Source organism: Aythya marila, assembly GCF_965140915.1.
Source record: "Aythya marila genome assembly, chromosome: 6".
Taxonomy (NCBI): domain Eukaryota; kingdom Metazoa; phylum Chordata; class Aves; order Anseriformes; family Anatidae; genus Aythya; species Aythya marila.
The window spans coordinates 33,130,431-33,150,528 of NC_139047.1; the positions used below are offsets into that span (position 1 = coordinate 33,130,431).

Consider the following 20,098-nt stretch of genomic DNA (forward strand, 5'->3'; position numbering starts at 1 on the left):
AAAGTTAAGCTAACAACTTATCAAGACAGTTCCAACTTCTGAGACTGTTCCCTAGCACTAATTCATTAGTATGGGCAGAGCCTGCTTACCTTAGCCTGTTCGTAAAATGGGAATCAAATGCCTTTATCTCATGGTGATATTAAAATATTCACCTTGAATCTTCAGTGTTCACCATTCATGGCAGAGGACACATCTCAAACCACTTTGGCAGAGCACGTTCAGAAAGACCCAGGAAACTCCCCCCAAAGGAGGGTTATCCCCCAGCAAGGGCTTTGTCAGCTGCAAGCAAAAGTCTCCTGCAGCAATTTGCACATCCCGTTCTGACAGCCTAAGAACGTGTCTTCTTTTTATTTCCCCCAAGATAAGAAGGCTCATCTGTGAAAAATGTGACAATTGATCATGTTTCTATCCTGACATGGTGCAAAGAGCCAGGAGACCAGACAGCTCAAGGCACAGGATGTTTCTGGAGGTCCTAGGAGAGCTGGGTGAGTGGCAATGAAATGCCAGAGATTTTCAAAGGGAACTCAGCTTTCACCAGCCCTGTTTATCTTCACAGGTCAAACCCTACTCACCTGTCTGAAGCCAAGGAGGGCCTCACATATTTATTGCCAAAAATTAGCATTTTCCCTGATGGTATCCTGGATACAGGGTAATTATGGTAAAGACTGATGAAAATCATTTAACTCCTGCTATGGGGACAGCATGATGGCAGCTAGATTAAAGATGTCCTTTATAAACCGCCACAGAGCAAGAGAACATGATAATGAATGAGTTAATTACACCAGCATTCGAGGTTGATACTACCCATCTGCCGCTTTGATTAATTAAAACTCTGACAGACGACAACGAGGCCTTCTCAGGTCTGAAAGTAATTAATTGCCAAAGTCCTCAATAAATCTAACAGCATCACTGACCGAACTGGTGGAAGGGATCACTCTGAGCAGCTCCCGAACTGAGGCAGCAAAGCAGATTAGGGAGCCTGAAGTATCCTCAGCACGATGCATTACTGCATGGATGTAACACAGAGCTGCGCCCTAGCAATTCCAGCTTTCTCTTTGAACTCCTCCCCTCTGTCTCTCTTTCCTCTCAAGATCAGATGAAGGAGTCTCACTAATGGATACGAACTGCTAAAGGGGTTGGTAAGAAGACACTGGCCCTTTTTGGCCTTTGTCCAGGCTTCCAAGCGATAGCAAACTGGTTCAATTTGTTTCTCTCATATGTCTGCTCTCCTCAGACCAGTGGAAACCAGTCCTGACAGAGGGGTGTTTTGGAAACACAATGGAGAGCTGAACTCTTCCAGTGCTTTCCCTGTTCATCACTCAAAGGATGACAAAATGCAGCAGCAGATGCCCAGACACAAGTGGCAAATCAAGTCCCCCTGTGAGCAGGAGAGACCCAGCACAGAGCAGGAACCCGAGGAGCCATATACAGGCTGGGGGGAGCAGGAGCAAAGGCAGGGCAAAGGGAACAGAAGATGAACCTGATCAAAGGACTTCCTATTGTGAGAAATATCAGACTCCAGAACCATTTTCCAAGGTAGGTAGAAATGGAAAGCAGTGGTACACAACAAGAGCAAAAAAGTCAGTCAACTGCAGAGAAAACTGGTCACAACCAGCAGAGAGGGAAGAAAATCGTGCTTTTCACTTCTCACTCTTTGTCTACACTGAACGTGAATCTTGCAAAATAAGCGCAGCTAGGACACAGTGGGATTTTGAAGCAACACCACAAAAGATCACTTGTGCAAACAGTGAAAAAAAAAATCCTTTTGCAGCAAACAGTGCTAGAGGACAACAAACCATCCTCAGTCAGTACAGTTCAGACGTGTGCTTTTGAGACCTTTCACTACTAGGTGCTGCTTTTTCAGAGATGGAAGGGAAAAAATATTTCATGTTTCCTTCCATTTTTATCTTAGCTTATACATTGTTAAGCATCTGTTGCATTTCACCTCGAACAGTTACAATTGAAGAACTAAAGCTTCTTCGTAACACAGATCCAAGACAATGATTAATAACAATTATCAGCAGTGATTAGCTAATACGACCAGAATACAACAATCCCACTGCCTGCCAGTCATTTGCAGGCATCAGCACTGATGCATGACAGCTGTTCTTATTAAATCCTGCCTCAGTCCTGAGGCCAGAAGGAGAATCCTCTTTGCAGCAGCACCCACAGCCGAATGCAATGCAGGCTGCAGCTTCCCGTGCTGAAACGGGACAGGAAAGAGTGAGTTTAGCAATACTGAACTCAACACAGAAATCTTTATAACCCTGTTAGAGAGAGGGGTAAGCATGTCCTGGGTGCGTGGCTTTCCTGCTTTGTGCATTATTGCTGACTCTTTGGTTGAGTGACTGAAAAAGAACCACATATAAAAGGGTTATCAGGGGTAACTAAGCAAAGGACAAAAAAAAAAAAAAGGGTTTACTTACAGTGTGCCTGTTTTAATTTACAGAAGCTGATCCTTGCAAAAGGGTTCCCTAAGGAAAGGAACTTGTAATGTGCAAGTGCAGGAAACAACAGACCGATTTTCCAGTTACAGAATGGGAAACTAGTTCAGGAAAGAACCCCCTGAAAGGGGTTGTAGGAAGGCACTTCCAACCAGATGAAGTGGACATTTGCAAAAACTACTAAATCTTTGTCTCCATGTACACAAAGGAGGCTGAGAGACAGATGTCACATACATACCTAGATTTCCCAGGAGAATAATGGAAGAGAAATTAGGACAGAGCAGATGTTCCAGGAATTAAAATTTTGAAGGGTAACCCAAACACCCAAGGAGCTGCTCAGGTGAGCTCCAGCTGCCTCAAGGTATGCCTATATCACACGGTACAGAAGCTTACAGCTGTGCCCTATGCACCTCAGAAAAGCCTGCTAGGTTGGGGTCATGCAAATATCTCTTCGGAGCACTGCGCCCTGAGCCCAAAGGGCAAGAGAAGGCTAATGTTCTGCCAGGCCATTTTAAGCCATCTTCAGGAAGCAGATAAGAAGGCGCATCCCTGCAGATCATTTGATGACAGATACATACAGACGTGTGCATCCACTGCAGAGTGAATCCATCATTCAGCCTGAGATTTGGGTCAGGTTTTCTGGCTCAACCTGAAACTCAACTGATGACCACTCAAAAAAAAAAAAAAAAAGGAAAGAAAGAGGGACAAGAATGCGGGTGGGGAGCAAGAGGTGGTTGTTTTCACACATTTTTGCTTCCTGTCCTTTCTAAATGTCACACATTTGCCTCATGTTACTTGGAAGTCCCTTCTTTGTAGCCAGAAAGAGAACACACTTTCAGGAAGGGAACTGAGAAACCATTCAAGGGCAGGGATTTTTTGTCCAAGTTTCAGGCTTAAACCCATTTCGCATATGGCCTGTAATGTTAAAGACATGACAACTCCCTCCAAAACCCACACAATTTAGAATTTATTTTTTTTTCTTTTTAGCAGCCTTGAAATCTTACAGCATACCAGGTGACAAACAACTGTTCCAAGCTCCCTGCCATATCTGGCTGTTGCAAGTTATGATGACGATGTGACGAGGTATAACTTTATCTTTGAATTTCTTTCTGATCAATGTCAATTCAAGACAAGCTCTGATGTCGTTTTCTTCTCCACTGAATAGACCAGGTGCTACAGAAGCACTTGGTGTAGCCTGACACACTGCAAAACAAGTGTCGTATTGAATTAGCAATTCTCTACTACACTTCTCTTCCTCTACAAGCAGGCACGTAGTAGAAGCATAATCAAAAAAAAAAAAAAAAAAAAACAAAAACACACAAAACCCTACCACTTTCTAACTCCTATTTTATAGGGCAATGAATACCTTCACTTGCATAGCATTATTGTCATGGACTGTAAAGAGAAGCATTAATTAGACTAGCACATTAGACACTTGTTAATTACAATCTCAGTTCTCAATGTCAGGAGAGTTTCATTTGTGCCTTCAGAAGCTGTGAAAGGAGGAAGGATCTATCTTTGGGGGGAAAAAAGAAAAACTGTTCTCTGATGTGTAGTTTTTGAGTTGGCTAACCAGCTACTCAGCGTAGCTGTCTTATTTTTGTCACAGGCATCTGGATATTTGGGTGGACTGATTTTATCCAGAAGAATACACAAACTCAGCATCTCTGAGCTGAAGTCAATGAAACCGTGTTAGTATGTAAAGCACCAAAACTAAAATCAAACCACAACACTCATTACTCCTAACTTTTTCATCTTGATCTGAGATTTGCATTCACAGATGAAGTTTCAGAGTATCCATACACGTCTCAAATTGAGCAGTCATTTCAGACAACTTCAGCTGATAAGAACTCAGTTCAAGAGACAAAAACACAACCTAGGTTTGAAGGAATTACTTCTAGTGTTTTTGACTCAGACTTAACTCTGACTTGAACAGATTTCTGCCTCACCCATGCATATTAATACCTTCCTCTCCCACAAATTTTTACTCTATTTCCACACCTCTCCAACTTCTGTATGAAATGCAATATACTGCATTTTCACAGCTCTTTCACAGGTGGTCTCTGAGCCAGATATCCCTTCGGAAATTCTCTGAAGCACAGAAAGAAGGATAGCTGCCCAGGAAAAAAGATACGTTGAATGTACCAAAGGACTTGAGAACTGACTGGTAGGTTGCACTCGAACAAAGGAGCACTGAAAAGAGGAAAAATCTAGGATTAAAGTCAACACCCATCTTGCACAAAAACTGAACAAAGCGATGGGCGTACCAGCAGCAATGGCAGGCAAGCTCACGCACAGAGTAGCACTGGAAACGGTCCGGTTAAATTTCTGCTCAACGCTCTGCTCACACAATTGACCAGAACCACTTGCCTCTGGGGGCAGACAGATAACTCACAGCAAAACGAGCAGAACTCAGAGGTCCCAATCACAAATCTCACCAGTTAACTACCTGCACATAAAGTCCGTCTGTAGGTACATATGGTCTTTGAACTGCTTTTGTATGCTTTGACTCACTGGGAATAGAAACTCCACCTTCAGGTTCACGTTCTCATACTGCCTCTCCATCAGCCAAGCTGAACAGGCAGCGAAGAGCACACGAACAATTGAACTCTTGCAATGAAGCACTTGTGTCTGGAGCCCTTTTGCAAGCTCTCACACAATTATGTGCAAATAGATTATTAGACTCCTCTGAAAGTTTTGGAAATATTCTTTGAGACTTTTTTTATAAGCAATCAAGGGAGTGCAGGCCTAGCTGGAAGGGAGTATGTTTGGTCCCTTCGAAGTGAGGACTGCAGGCAGCTGCGTCAGACAAGCCCCTATACACTGGGCTTCAGCAAAATGCCCAGAGAACAGCCTCATATTGAAATGTGCTGTGCATAAAGCAATACAGGCTTTCTGTACCTCTTGCTTTTTAACCATTCGTTTTTCCTGATGGAAAAGGGCCATACATGTTGGCTTCTACTAGCACGGCAACCTTCTTAAGATGCTTTACAAAGGATCAGTGAACCTACCTCGAACAAAAATGAGACGTTTGTTCTTCCTCCATTGATTGCATGGGAGAAAAGTTGCCCTTTCAATAGCTTGCATTAGCTGCTACCAATCTATGCCATTGTTCTATCTTACAGGAGAGATCTGAGGCAAAATAATCTGCTCCCAGCTGCCTTCTTCTCTGTTCAAGCATGCAAGGGAAAGCTTGTGCAGAATCTTGGATTTCTAGGAGGAGAAGCAACAATTGGATTATACATTCTGACTTCTTCCAAGCCCCTTAGCTCTTTTGGCTAGTAATGCATTTCCCATAAAACCATCCAAAGCACTGATGTGAAGGCTTCAGAATGTGTAAAAATCCATCAGTTTCCTCCGTATTTTGATCTAAACTGTCAGCCAGGAATCTGGTCTCTCCAGTTCTTCTGCCTTTGCTGCTTTTAATTATGAGACCTGCAGCAAATCACTTAACTACACATTACAAACTTCAAACAGAGAGACCAAAGGTGGCTCTCTACCAGCCCACCAAAGTGCAGGGGGATCACCACAAGTAACACAACATCCAATTAAATGCAGATTGTCTAGAATTCAAGCACTGTCTGCAAAGTGAATCAAAAATTAAAGGTGTTACTACAGACAAATACATGTGCTTAGAAACAACATTTCTTTGGCTACATCCACTGTCTCTCACAGTTGCATCCTATATTTAACAAGGGAAGCAGCAAGACATGCTTACTTTCAAAGTGCATTTCATGAGAGAGAATTTGCTACACCATGCCCACAAAAGAGGCTCAGATAGCAGCAAGAAGATGAGTTGGTAGCAAAGTCTGGCTTATATTAGGCTCGGTAACATTTGATTAGAGAGCTATCGAAGGCTGGATTGTGACAGATGACAGGAGAATGCTAGACTCAACATAGGCACATTTTGAACCCACAGACACACAGTCTGTTACCAGGAACAGCAAGGGTATTTTTGGAGTCACTCAGAATCTGCCTTGTAGCAATGTCTTGTCGCCCTTCTCTTCACCCTCACGTGCTTTCTCCATCTCTTCTCCAAATGTGCAGTGCAGGGAAAGTTTGGATTTTTGCATTATTTACATCCCTAAGGGCAGGTGACCTTCCAGTTGCCACTTTCTGTATCTTTCTACTGACAAACCAGCACTGAAAATGATTTGCTGGTAGAGCAAAGCCCAGTACTAAACACCTTAACCACAGAGAAAGGACTCCAAAGGCATACCAGATGCTTATCTTTTACAATCATAATGGACCTCAAGAAGTCCCTTAAGGCTTTTGTTGCCACATTTGAGGTTGGGCAAGGTGTGATTCTGTATCAGTGGCACACAGAAGACTAACAACACTTCCCACCTGCTTTGACTTGCCCAGGTCTACCACGAAGAGCCAGCCCACAAAGGTCTGTGGGAAAAACGTGACTTCCCTTTGTCAGCCTAGAGCCCTAGCTGAGGGATGGATACACCTCCCTTCCTTTAACAGGCACAGTCGAAGAAATGGGTGCATGGGGTGACAGTGTTTAATTTGTGTTTAGACCTGGGTTTTACAGATCCCCAATTTTTGCTTCTACCAGAGTTGTGCACAAGCCAAGTGGATGCCAACAAATAAGGAGAGTCCTACGTAAAGTTTGCTTTAACCAGACCAGCACCCTGCTCACTGCTTGATGGACCAAGGGCAGGCGCTGTCTTATTTCCATTACATAAACTCAGACATGGCTGATCCAGGCAACACAGTGACCCCAAAAGCCTCAGTGACATGGGCTCAGCTCAATGCCATCTGCTCTGCAGAGTAGGGGGAGCCAGCATCACGTGAACTGGCTGGAGCTGGTGCTTTAGGATCAAGATCCTTACCTGGCTCTTTTAAAGCCTGTACTACCTCTTGGTCTTGAAAGCTGACTTGGGTGATGCTCTTTCTTTCCTCCTGCTGATCTACAGATCAATCTGAACCTCTTCATTTATCTAATTATAGCTGCAGGGGGCTTTTTGCAGCTCGAGTGCATTTGTCTCCTGTGCTGCTAATACAATCAGGCACAAAGATCACTTCATTAAAAGATCATCTACGCTTCGTCTTATTTGAGCTATAAAAATCACTCCTTCATCATACAAACTGGACAGCAAAAAGTGCAAAATTTGACGACTCGAGTTAGCCCAAAGAGCAGAGTTCAGCTCCAAAGGGCAGCGGGAGGAGGAACTGTCACCAAGTAAATGCAGCACTTCCACCGTGATTCAGATGGAGCTACGGGCACCACCCTCCAAGCCCCAGCTAGTCTTGGAATGGAAATGTAAGCATCGTCCAAAGCCAGCCAGCTTTGATCATCACCAGCAGAGGTGCCTGCACCAGCCTAGCTGAGTTTGCAAAGCAAGGATTTAGGCTGCACCTCCTTCTTCACAGAGCTGCTGGTGAGAAGGACAAGCCTCCAGCAAAGCAGCAGTGCTGCAACAAAGCCAGAGCAGCAGTCTTCAGCCACCTCTGCTGGACTCCAGCAAGGACACTCATCTCTGCACAACAGGGCTCGGCTATTGCACAGATAAATCAGCGCTCTGCAATCAGGTATGGGGGGAAATGAGGGTACATTGAATGTAAGGTGCAGATTATCTGCGTCAGAACGCCAAACTGACTCCAGCTCTCCTGTGTTGTATATTGATGTCTTCTTTTATTCCTCACTCCACCCGTGCTCCTCTGCTTTCCTGATGCATATCCTGCCTGAAATGCAAATTGCAGGGCTTGTGCAATCAGGCAGACACTGTCCTCAGAACAAAAGAGGTTTTCTTTTAAGTAGCTGCTGGTTTAGAGAGGATGTTATCTAAAAAGGAGGCTGGGAATGCCCCAGCAAACACATCTGCAGGTTTGTACTTAACACTCACCTGACAGATGTAGCTTCTGGCTTGTTACCCAGAGGATATTTATTACAAAAAAGAGCACATCTTCAGCAGTGAAGTCTAAGAGACAAGATTATCATCCAACAGAAAACAGGTAGAGGAAGGATTTGAACTTGAGACTCCAATATCGCTAGAAAATGCTTTAACCTCTTGGCTAGAGGAGGCATTACAGAGGCAAAGGAGCAGCACAACCAGCCTGTCTTCACTGATTTGTTTTCAGATCTAACCTATTTTTGCAGACATCATCTGAGGACACCTACCCCTCAGGCCTGTGAGTTAAGAACACTTCCTTTGTGAATTCTGCAGAGAAAGCAATGCACCCTTGAGACATGGATGGTAGAGCATGTGCACAGAATATGCAGGCAAAGCACCGCCTGTGCTGCTGCGTCCCAGGCTGAAAAGGACATCTTCAAAATCCTCCAAAACATCTTGCCCTGCCACTGACCTATTTGTGTGGATATTACCTATACTGTAATTCACTCAGCTGAAAAATAGGAGGAGCAACTCAACCTTCTTTTAAAAACCTCAGGATGAAAGCAAGCTATTACTGTACCATTAAATTTGTTAATAAAATACAGAGAAAGTCCTGAAATATTTTTAACCAGTTGTCACTGGAGGGAGAAAAAAAAAAAAAAAGGCACCTTTACATGCTCACAGGAAAACCTAAACCCTTGGTTCATTGTGCATAGAAATTTCTGGACATTAATTAAATACACTTGCTTGACACCAGGAGTGTCAACCTTATACAGTGGCACCCTAATGCAAAGTAGTCTCACCTGATTGCTGGAACGATATTCGGGAACTAGTGATCAGAAAAAAATTCAGGGACAGATAATTATAGGCCACCAGGCTGACGCTGGTCCCAGAAAGCAGAGATTATTTGCTCAATGGAAACAAGCTCGAGCTGTAACGGAGCATCCTAGCACTACGAAGCCAAATTGTCAAGAACTCTACCATGCAGCCCTGGAGAGAGAGATAGATGGTTTGAAGCCTCCTGGGTACCCTTCTGGAGAATTGAATTTTGAAAAGCCATTGAGTCAGAAGGACTTGAGAGGTCTCGTTCCAGCCCCCAGGGTTCAGAATCACATGGCAATTCCCTGCAACCTGTAGTTTTGCTGCCCAAATCTGGAACTGTAGCAGACACCGCTGATTTCAGCTGAAGTTCAGAGATGGGAACGAAGCACGTCTGCAAAACGTTGGAGGCAGCAGTGAGATGGGTGGAGCTGCAAGGGGCCAAAAAGGAAAAGTCAGAGCAAGTCCTGGATAGAGGAAGGCCAATACAGTACTTCTTTGCGAGGTCACCTCTGCAGAAAGCATTGTGTCGTTGCTTCCCACTGATCAGCAAGGCAGTGATGTTTACAGCATACATCCATGCTCTCAGTCTATACTAATTCATAAGCCACTCGCTGTTTCTAAACCCAAATTACAGCAGCAACCCCCACAGCCAGGTCCTGTACTGTGAGGAGGCACAGTACCAAGTACTGAGCAAAACCATGTCCCTTACAAATCCCATACAGGGTTTGCTGTTAAAGCCACCTTGATTTTTATATAGGCACCTTCCACCAAATGCTCTGTCATTCTTTCTACCTGATCTCTTTCAGCACCTTTAAAAATTAGGGCTCACACTACTTCTCCCCCAGACCAGGGCTTAGAGGAGCTCTGCATTCTCAGAGGCAAGAGATTCACGCACAGGCAGAAGCAGTGTGACAGCTACCATGCAAGGGGCCTAACATGCTGACCATAGCAAACAGATAACAGGCACAGGGCAATGGCAAGGGAGGACAGAGAAAACATCAGAGACTCCCAGCAAACAGGGCTGGACCGGGTTACTCCCACCCCACAGTGATGGTATTTCCCTGTCTCTTCACATTAAAGCCCAGAGCTGTTCAAAGAACCAACCAGCAAAGCCACTGTCACTCAAAGCACTGTCTTTCCTTTCAAATCTCACAGAGAAATAACATCAAGCTGAATATCAATCACGTGCAAGAGGCTAAGTCTGCGAGCACATTTTGTGCCCAAAGCTACACTGAGCTTGAGAGTAGTAAGAATGCATCTCTGGGCTCTGTTAGCAAATGTAAAATATGCATTTAATTCCTTGGTGTTAACAGTCAACCGGTCAGCAAATCAGCCTGTTAATAATCTCAGGACACCAGTAAATAAATAAATAAATAAATAAAAATCATACACTTAAGCCTATGGCACCTCATAAACCATTCATTGTTCCTTACCCCCAAATTAGAGGAAGACACAAAGACAGGGAAGGGGTATAACCCACCTATTTTACATTTTAAAAATTAATTTTGGAGATGTCAGTTTCTGTTGTGTGCTCTATAGGAGGAACAACCATGCTGAGGGCAGCAGGCCAGCACCACGACACAGAGCTAGAGGATTCCTCAGATCTGATACCCTGACCGTGGATCCCCATACCTGCATACAGACAAGCCATCTACACCTTTTAGGGTTTCTACAGCAATACCAGCAGAAGGGACAATCTCGCCTTGAATTAGCCAAGTGGACAAATGCAGGACAATGGAGCTGTATGGCCCATTTAGGAAAAGACTGATGGACTACAGAAACTGTGGAGCTTTACGTCGTTGCTTCTATGCAAAATGCCCTTAGCAAGCAATCCAAGCTGGGTAATCGTTGTTAAAAGCATCCCATTAAAGGACTGCAGCTCTAAGACAGACGGGTGTTATCTACAAACAGCTAATGTGCATTAATACAGACTGGTTTATACATTGCAAATATTGACAAGCCCCATGCATAGCAGCTACAAGACTTCTCTGTCACCAAGTAGTATTTTGAGTTGATGACATACAGCTAAATCTTGAAAGACACACAAAATCCAAGAAAGCTTTTTTATTTTTTTTATTTTTATTTTCTGCAGTACTGTACTCCTTAGGGCCTGAGTGCATCCATTTAGATGAATCTTAAGGGGGACGTACTTGCTTAAATGATTTGCCTACTTATAGTAAATATTATGCCCTCATCTATTCAATTCCTTCCCTTCTTATCAACTTCTTCCCTCCTTGTCTTGAAACACTATTTTTCGGTTAATTTGTGATCCCTGCGTGTATGTGGTTGAAGTTACCTTTCACTTTTCCTCCTTTCCCAATCCCCTTGCATATAGGAGAGGGATTGTGCTCCACAGATGCAGCTGGATTGCTGGGTAACCCCCAAATGCCAACACAAGTGCAGCGGAATAGAATTCAAAGCAGTTGCCCAAGCTTCCCTGAACACTGATGCCAGAGCATTTTGAACGGGAGCAACTGGACTGCAAATTCTGGGCATAGCTGGTGATACCGCCTTTGTGTCTTTCTCAGTCCTCTCTGTGAATGAATGCTACGTAGGGGAGGGGAAAGATGCCCAAGATAACTGTGGTGCAACGAAGTTGTAACATGTGCCCTGACAGAGGGCTTCACGTCACCTCAGAGGGCACACGGGAAATCTTCACAGATATTTTTGTACAATGAAGACTGCAAACGTGGATAAATTATCTTCAGATTCATCTGCTCTTCTAGGATATGGGAGGTGGAGTTGGTTGTTTCTCTAAAACCGAGCAAAATACAGAATTGCACCCATCAATTCTGGTTATTCTGTAGCAAGCAAGAGAATCACAATTGCTTATTTTTTTTTTTGTTCCACTGCTTCCACGGTTTTTGTACTAGTCTGGAACCATTCATAGTCTGGCCTAGAGTCATTTTTAGGAATGCATACTGGAAACGTAAAGACCAGATCCCATCACATTGAATTCCTTCACAAAATCTTCAGCAGTTAAACTTAAGAGAAAGAGACGATTACCTTTAAGGACCCAACACAGGCTTTTTTCATGTAGCTGGAACCTGCTTTTTTATTTTCTTTACCCCACAGAAAATCTCTCTGGGTATGCATCACACCTCTTGTCTTTCAAGTTACAGAGACCTGTTGTAAAAAATGGTCATTCCTGCACGCTTTTCTCTCTTCACATTTGTTCTTTCAAATATCAGAACTGCTGTGTGATGGAGGATATCTGAGTCATCATCAGCATCAGGTTAATGGGGATTATACACAATCTCATGGGTAAACCTAGAGCTGAGAGTCATTCAAATGTCAAAGCCTCTATCACTCCCATCTTCTGAGGATTGCAGAAAAAATCTCTCCTGGACAAGCTACAACCCAATTACATTACATCGTCTTTCTGGGTTAACTCTATTCCTCCTACAATGATTTTGTCACTGCCTGAAGGGAACTTTGTAACTATTTGCATTTTTAAATAGGTCAATGTGCGTCCGGGAGAAGACTAAGTAGATGTTCATTGTGTAAAATAGCTCACTCTTTCTGGATTGTGAGAGATATAGCAAGCCTATCCCTTCTCATAATAAGCTTTGAAACCTCATCTGTTTCCTCTCCTTGCTTTTCAAAGTCATTAAGGGAAGTAACTGATTGTTATTTCTCAATAATACCTTGGTCTTGTCTGTTTAATGTCTGCCTCGCATATATTCCTGCTGCCTGCGAGACACTTACTGGAATTCCCTCTGCTCCACTTCTCAAGACTAATGATCGTGTTCTCCTCATCTCCCAGGGAGCACCACGATAACTTGCTTTTTGTCTTCATTTCCTTCCCCCCCCCAACTCTTTCTCCACTAACCTTTTGCACTCACATATCCTCTCTATATGAAGTCTTTATTCAACCCAGGTCTCTCAAAACTCCTTCAACTACCTTCTCTACAAGACAGCATGAGTAATCAACTTCCCCATTCGAAAAGGAAAGGTAATCAAGAGGCAGACAGGTTGAATAAGTGGCCCCAGACGGGTCTTTGGCAGTAATCCTGCTGTTGCTGTCCCCCAAGAGTGAATCAGAAGAGCAGCCATCATGCCTTCTTATGAAGCACGTCATTTTTTTGTTTTGTTTTTACTAAAGCTAATGGACACACAAACTGTTTCTCTGATTCTTCAACCTTCAGGCTGACTGAATATTGCCTACATCACTCAAAGATTCTGCCTGTTACAGAAAACACCCTGTGCAGAGTACCTCCTTGATCTTCTAAGAAGCCTGACCACCAAATCTCACCAAGTTGCAAATCATCCGTTTTGATCTGTCTTAATAGATCCACAGACTTCTTGAAAACACTGGTTGTTATCCTTGTTAAAACCTCCAACAAGACAATGAAGTGAAGCAGCAAGCCTAGCTTCTAGAGAATCAGAATGTTGATCCAAGGTGAGACTCTGGTGATACATAAATTTTTACACTACCCAGCACAATTTGGTAAAAGATGCATCGATATTGCTTATGTTACATTCTTCCTGGACAGCAAACAGACTTCCAAACCTTGGGGATGGGCTCAAACATAGAATTATTACACTTGATAATAGCTGGAAACCACTCCCTAAGAAAAAAATTCAAGGTGGACACCCAGCAACAGAGATGCTCCAAATCACAATGACCATTTCTACTGTGGTTCTGTTTGTCCCAAGATCCAAGTCAGTCAGGTAGGTTTACAGCGTACAGAAGGGACTGCGAAACGGGGAATATCCATTAAAATTGGACAGAGTATTAAAGGACTCATTGTGAGGGTACACTAGGGTGAATAACCTACATCCCAAATCACTGACAAAGAGGGTCATGTAATTTTTCATCTCAGCTTTGCTAAGATGAAAAATTTTTATTTTTTATCCTCTGTAGGATATTTATCCACAGAGATGTGTCATTCCATGGGAATTATGGAAGGCTAAGGAGTAGAAGATGAAGTTCACATAGGATTCACATACTGCGTTAAGGGATGAGCAGGAAAAACTTTGGGTCAACTCTTATGCATTCAGATTAGGGCTTTCCATACTGGCCTGCTTGGGACCAAATTAAAAAACCTTTTCCCCTCTTTCTCGGTAAGTAAAGGATCCCTAAGAATTCTGATAAAGCTGCTGTAATTCTTGGGAAAATCCACCAAAGTGCAGAGGTCTATATGCTATTTCTTCACATTATGGATGTACCTTACTCCATGGGGAGAGAGCATTTATAATTTGACTACCTGCATTAGCAAGCTGGCAAAGGAATTCTCACACATCCAACCTATATAAAACTCCCAACAATCAGGTGCTTACAGCTACTTTACCTTATTTTACCTAGCATTATTTCTGATCCACATGCTTCAGGCAAAAGTATCTGCATCACAGTTGGTCTCCTCAGGGGCTTGTGCTCCCTTTATGCGTTGTCTCAGACAGCAGATAGAAAATGTTTCTAGCTATAGCCCACACTGGAGATATTTCTGCTTTCTGTTATATCTTGAAAGCTCCCTTCTGAAGGAAGAGGAAATGACAGTTATTACTAGCTATTACTGCCCATCAAAATAGGAAGAAAGCGTAAGACAGGATTAGAATTGAGTAAAAATAAGAAGAAAAAACCCTTTGGCTTGATACATTGAAAACAACATCAAAAGTATTTCTATGGTCAACCTACCAATTCCATCACAGTCTTCCAAAACTTTCCAGTACCTGAGTTCATACAGCTGACTTGGTGTATACACAGGTCCTAAGAATTAGTACCCCCAGCAAATGTACATAGGACCAAATTCATGTACATTTCAGTGCTGTGAAATAATTCCTGATTTGGTAACAGCAAAAAGCAGATTCTCTTATTCACACAGAGCATGTGTGTTTAGGCTACTAGGAGTGGAGTTATTCCTTTTGTTTTGTAAAGCTACTTGCTTGTCAGCGTGCCTCTGAGCATGGAGCCAAGCTCGGCTCATCTCTACCTTGAGCAACATACCACAGGAAAAAAAAAAAAAAAAAAAAGGAGGTAAATAAAGGAGGTTCTTTCTGACAGCTCGTCTGTGAGTACTCCAGGCTGCTGGTAAAGGAGATACTTTTGACAGTCAAAAGCTGAGAAGTGTATGGTGAGGCATAGAAGGAACAGGATTCACTGCACGGTCTTAGTTCTGTTGGCTTCACAAAGTTACTGGGAAGAAGCAGCAGATTAATTTCTGTCCAAATTAAATCAGTGAAGCACTGTAAGCATACGCTGAAAAAGTCAGGTGAGTGAAGGGACTATTTTAAGACATTCAGCTCAGAGATGCACTGAAATTACGTCTGGTCTGTAAAAACTAGAGAAAGGGACGGGTTTTCTAGTTCTTGTTTAGTTCTCTTATTTTCATAAATGTAAGCACTATTCCAATACAGTAAAACATGGGGGTGAGGGCAGGGTGGAGAGCTAATTTTTCAACTTAAAGCTTGCTACATGGAAAAATAGCTTAGTGATATGGTTTAGTGGAGGACTTGTTAATGTTAGGTCAGAGGTTGGACTCGATGATCTTGGAGGTCTCTTCCAACCTAGATGATTCTGTAATTCTGTGAATATGGTTAAACTTTAACCTAAAATATATTCAAATGTTTTCCAAGTTCCTTGTACAGTAAGGACAAAGTACCTCTGCCTCTATGCCAAATTTTTATGTGGAGTTCAGAGTTTGTTCATCCTTTGTGAAGGGTAACAGGTTAAAAAACCCATGCTTTGACCTCTTAATATATGTATTTTAGTTCTTCATGTGTGACTATGACAGTACTACAAAAGAAAGTTTCAGCTATTTTTTTTCTTATTATATGGTAATCTATTCCTCTAAAGTTTCAGGTTCAATAGCTACAAAAAAAAAAAAAAAAAAAAAAAGCCCAAGCTGATACAGAGCTTCTCCAAAAGCTGCTTGGCAGGACATTTAGCTCACCCGAGGGACAACTCTGCCTTTCAAACAGTGCACAGATATGCTACATACATAAACACCATCTAAAAGGACAAGCAACCTCTTGCAGAAGTCAGTGTCTTCACTGACCAGCACCTTGCCATTGGTAGGGCTTACAAAGACAACCGTTCTTTTCTAGGCAGTAGTTCTTCAAAGAATTTAGAAACACAGGCCTAGAAGGCATCACAGAAGTCAAGAAGAAGAAAATCTACCCCTTCAACCAAGTGACCATAGTGCAGTAGTATAGGATCTCCTCCCATTGGGGGTGCTTTGATAGCATGTGTCATACTTTGTGTGAAATTTTCACAACTGTCTGTGAGCACAAAATGGATTTCTGAGCACTGAATAAAGAAAGCAAGACAAGAAGTGCATTACAGAGTCAGCAGACCCCACTCCTCAGTGACAGAGCAACCTGTTTCATTACCAGCAGAACTAATATAAGCCTGGTTGCTAATAGATTCATGTCCCATTCCTCCTACACTGCTACTGGAAGAACCTTGCTTTGCCTCTGTGGCTCCCAAAAACACTCTGTTGTCCTTTCTGTATTCACAGTTCCAGGCTGCACCCCCAGCTCCCTCCCATACTCATTACACCTCCTGGTTTAATACCTCTGAATACTTTCCACTTCCCAAAGTCCACCCTGCAAAATATCTTTTCGAGTCCAAGTTCCTCATCTAATTGGGGAAAGAAGGAGGAGAGGACCTGCAGAGTAGGCAACTTATGATACTGCTGATGCAACGTGATGATTAGCCTGCTAGCTGATACTCTCAGCTGTAAGGCCAGCCAAACAGGGAATAAAGGTTGAGAATTTCATTTCTTTCTCTTCCACCTCTTCATAGCATTAACTTTCATAAAACCTTTTTTTAGTTATATCATACCGAAATCACTGCCTCTCCGTTGAAGCTGACTGATACTGTCCATTAAGTTAAAGTCATATCAGAGTGGTAGATTACAAAGACGCAACACAATCACAAGTTTTGATCTTTTGGCCAAAAAAAAGCCAACCAAGGTTGTTGTCCCATATTATTATTATTTCCAGAACTACTCCTTCCAAGAAAACATAATTCAGTAACATAAAACAAAAGTCACAGCCATCATCTCTTTTTTACAAAGATGCCTTGATAATTCCTACAGCTATGAAGTACAGGACAGGGAATGTTACACTGCTTGCAAGAGATTTGCATGGTGTTTTCTGCATGTTTGGTTTTGAGTGGATGACTAACAGCTCTATTGCTTTTGAAGTTTCGAAGACTGGTCAGTATTGCAATTCAGAATGAGCATCTTCAGCGTAAAACAGTAAGTAACTATGTCAGAATTCATAACTGAAGATGTGAGCATAGACTGAGTGGAAGATATCTTCCAGTCATTTAACTTTTTCAGTTGAAAGCTGATTCTTTGGCACAGAACAAGTATAAAATCAGGTTGCTATCTGATCAACTCTCCCTAATGCGTATCGCAAGCTTCTGATGACTGATGCCTGGAAGGCTGGGCAGAATTAAAGATATTTTGCTTGCCTTCTGAGAATTCACTTTCACTTAATTTAACTACAATTCAAATTCCCATTGCCCTCTTCAGTCCTATCAACTCAGTTACTATACTGAGCCTAAATGTGCTTTATAGGCATCAAGAAGACATATGAAATACTCTGCACACTCCTAAATGCTTATTGCTTGACAGAAACAATACACTCTAAAAATGTGGCCAACTAGTTCAGAAGAAATTGAAAGCTCTAATCCTTGTTTTGATTGCAAAATGTCTTGTCCAGTCTTGACCAAGACTTATCTCTGCAAAATAATACAAATGAATTTATTGGGTGTGTTGTGAAGTTTCGTGTTTGTAAAATATTGAAAAAGTAATTACATTCAACTCCTGTGGAAGGCTTTCAATGTTCGATGTTTTCACTGTATGCCTGGAAAAGGGTTTTTCAGTAGTCTCACCTAGGTACTGCATAGGTAGTTAATGATCTGACTTTAGCAAACATGGTTACAAAGAAAACAAAAGCAATCCATTAAGTATTTTATTAATCAAACTAATTAAAAAAAATTAAAAAACACCAGTGCTACACTCCATAAATCAGCCTAAAAATAGATGGTCAAAACCATGGAGTTACCAACAATTTCTTATTTACAATTCAGAAAAATAACTTTACACGAAACAAATGATCTAAAGGCCTGGAAACGTTACCTACTGCCTGCCTTCTGCACTTGAGAGATCTCTTCAAAGTCTGCATGAACTCAATCAAGATAAGACAAAAGAAAGAAGAGAGCAAGTCTCTGTGTAGGGAAACGTGGGGAAAAGCAATTGCTGTTTCACACACAGGAGCTGTTCAGTATAAAGGGCAGATATTCCAAAACATCTTTTAATTTAGCTTATGATTTTTTTTATATGATACTACCACCACTTTGCACAGTACTTTTATACATTTGCAATAATAAAGAACAGCTTTTAAAGGAATTAATCTGGCTGTAACAAGCATCTGTGAAGCTGTCATTAGTTTCTCTTCAGATCTGTAAATCAAATTTGAGTATCTCTTTCTAAGCAGTATTTCACAACTTTGGATTGCTTTGTGTAGCTAGTACACCATTTCGGTTACCAATGTTAACTATCATCAGTTATCTATCACAAGTGTCAGTGTACAGCTTTCACGTATTCCTCTGCTCTGCATTACCAGCATTGTATTAAATAGACATATAACAGAGTCTTTTATCCTTTTAGCACCAGGAGTACTACAGGAATCACAGGTAAAAGTCTTAATAAAATAATAATTTTGAGGATCTTTAACTCTGCTGTTGAGCTGACATGAAAGAGAACTTGGAGCACAGAAAAGTGACCACAATTGTTGATTTGGGTACAGCGTCACAAGATCAGTACACTTGGCTTTGTTGTATGTTTTAGCTTCTGCTGTTCATTTTGTTCATTTCAAACCATTACTTTGTGAATCCCTGGCCTAGAATTTTTTCAATACCCCCCCCCTTTTTTTCCTCTCTGCAGGGAAAAAGAATGAAAATACAATCTTTCTCCTTCTGCAGCAATAATGCTATGGAGTTATGTCCACTAAAGATTCTATATTACCTGGTAACCTCACTGTGACATTTCTGTCTTCCTTCTCAGGGAATATAACAAGAATTTCAGGCACAAACACAGGCTCTCATTAAATTTAGTGGCGTTTAACTAGAAGCAGTTCCACAGATAAACCAGGTTCTCTGTGCTAAAGAAAAAAAGAGAGACCCCTTAAAGATATCAATCCTCTGTTCTAGTTTTAAAAAGTCAGATGACATTTACACCAACTGAAAATGTCTTGGACTTCTGCTCTCATTTGAGAAAAATAAAGATGGCTATACAGTCTTCTCATTAGCATCCTATTTGTGTGCCATCTTACAGGGAGATTTCTTCCATAACTTCGTTTATTCAATCCCAATGTATCATGCAGTCACATCATGTCCAGCTGCAAACAGAAGCAACAGACTTAGAAGAATAGGTATTGAATTCAAGTAATTTCTTGTGTATACTGCTTAGAAAATAAAGCAAATTCAGAAATCCTTATAAGGATTCCAACATAAGAAATCCAACATAAGTGGACCACATGGAACTTAATACTAAAAGTACAAAAACAAACCTTAAATCTCATCTTCGCATAATCATATGTGCAATTTGGAGACTTAAAAAAAGAAGTACAGTCCAAAAGTAAAAATATGCCTGCTATTGAAACTTCATTAGAACTGTCTACACCATCAATTTAAGCTTCAGAGACAGATTTGTAATGACTCATCCTGTACAGAAATGGCTAAAATGTTTATTAAAAAAACCCTCTTGAAATCCTTGAATTTAAGCAAGTTAGTATAAAAGAAGGTTAACTGAGAAGATTAAAGCATCTTTTAATTTTAAATGACTTTTAGGTTTCAACCCACATAAATAGCTGTTCTAGATCTACAAGCTTTGTTAAACGCTATTGCTATTATAGTAAATTATAATCTATCAAACACGCAGCCTCATTGGGTCTTTTAAATACACAAGAGGACAGGACTAATCTATGTAAACACCCATGTTACTACACAGCCTTCTATTTGCCATCATAAAATTA

At 41.7% G+C, this 20,098-nt stretch overlaps 1 protein-coding gene across 2 annotated transcripts in view; it reads right to left on the bottom strand.

The window, feature by feature from the left end:
- Positions 1–17,314: 17,314 nt before the first annotated feature.
- The window catches only part of XRCC5 (X-ray repair cross complementing 5), a gene marked incomplete at its 3' end in the record, with an annotated part of 45,618 nt that continues 42,834 nt past the window's right edge, over positions 17,315–20,098 (bottom strand). The window contains exon 17 of one of the 2 annotated variants that reach the window (XM_082764138.1): positions 17,315–19,462. In XM_082764138.1, the coding sequence (XP_082620264.1) occupies positions 19,448–19,462 (15 nt within the window). The remainder of the gene's footprint in view (positions 19,463–20,098) is intronic. The other variant, XM_082764137.1, reaches the window with a different exon arrangement.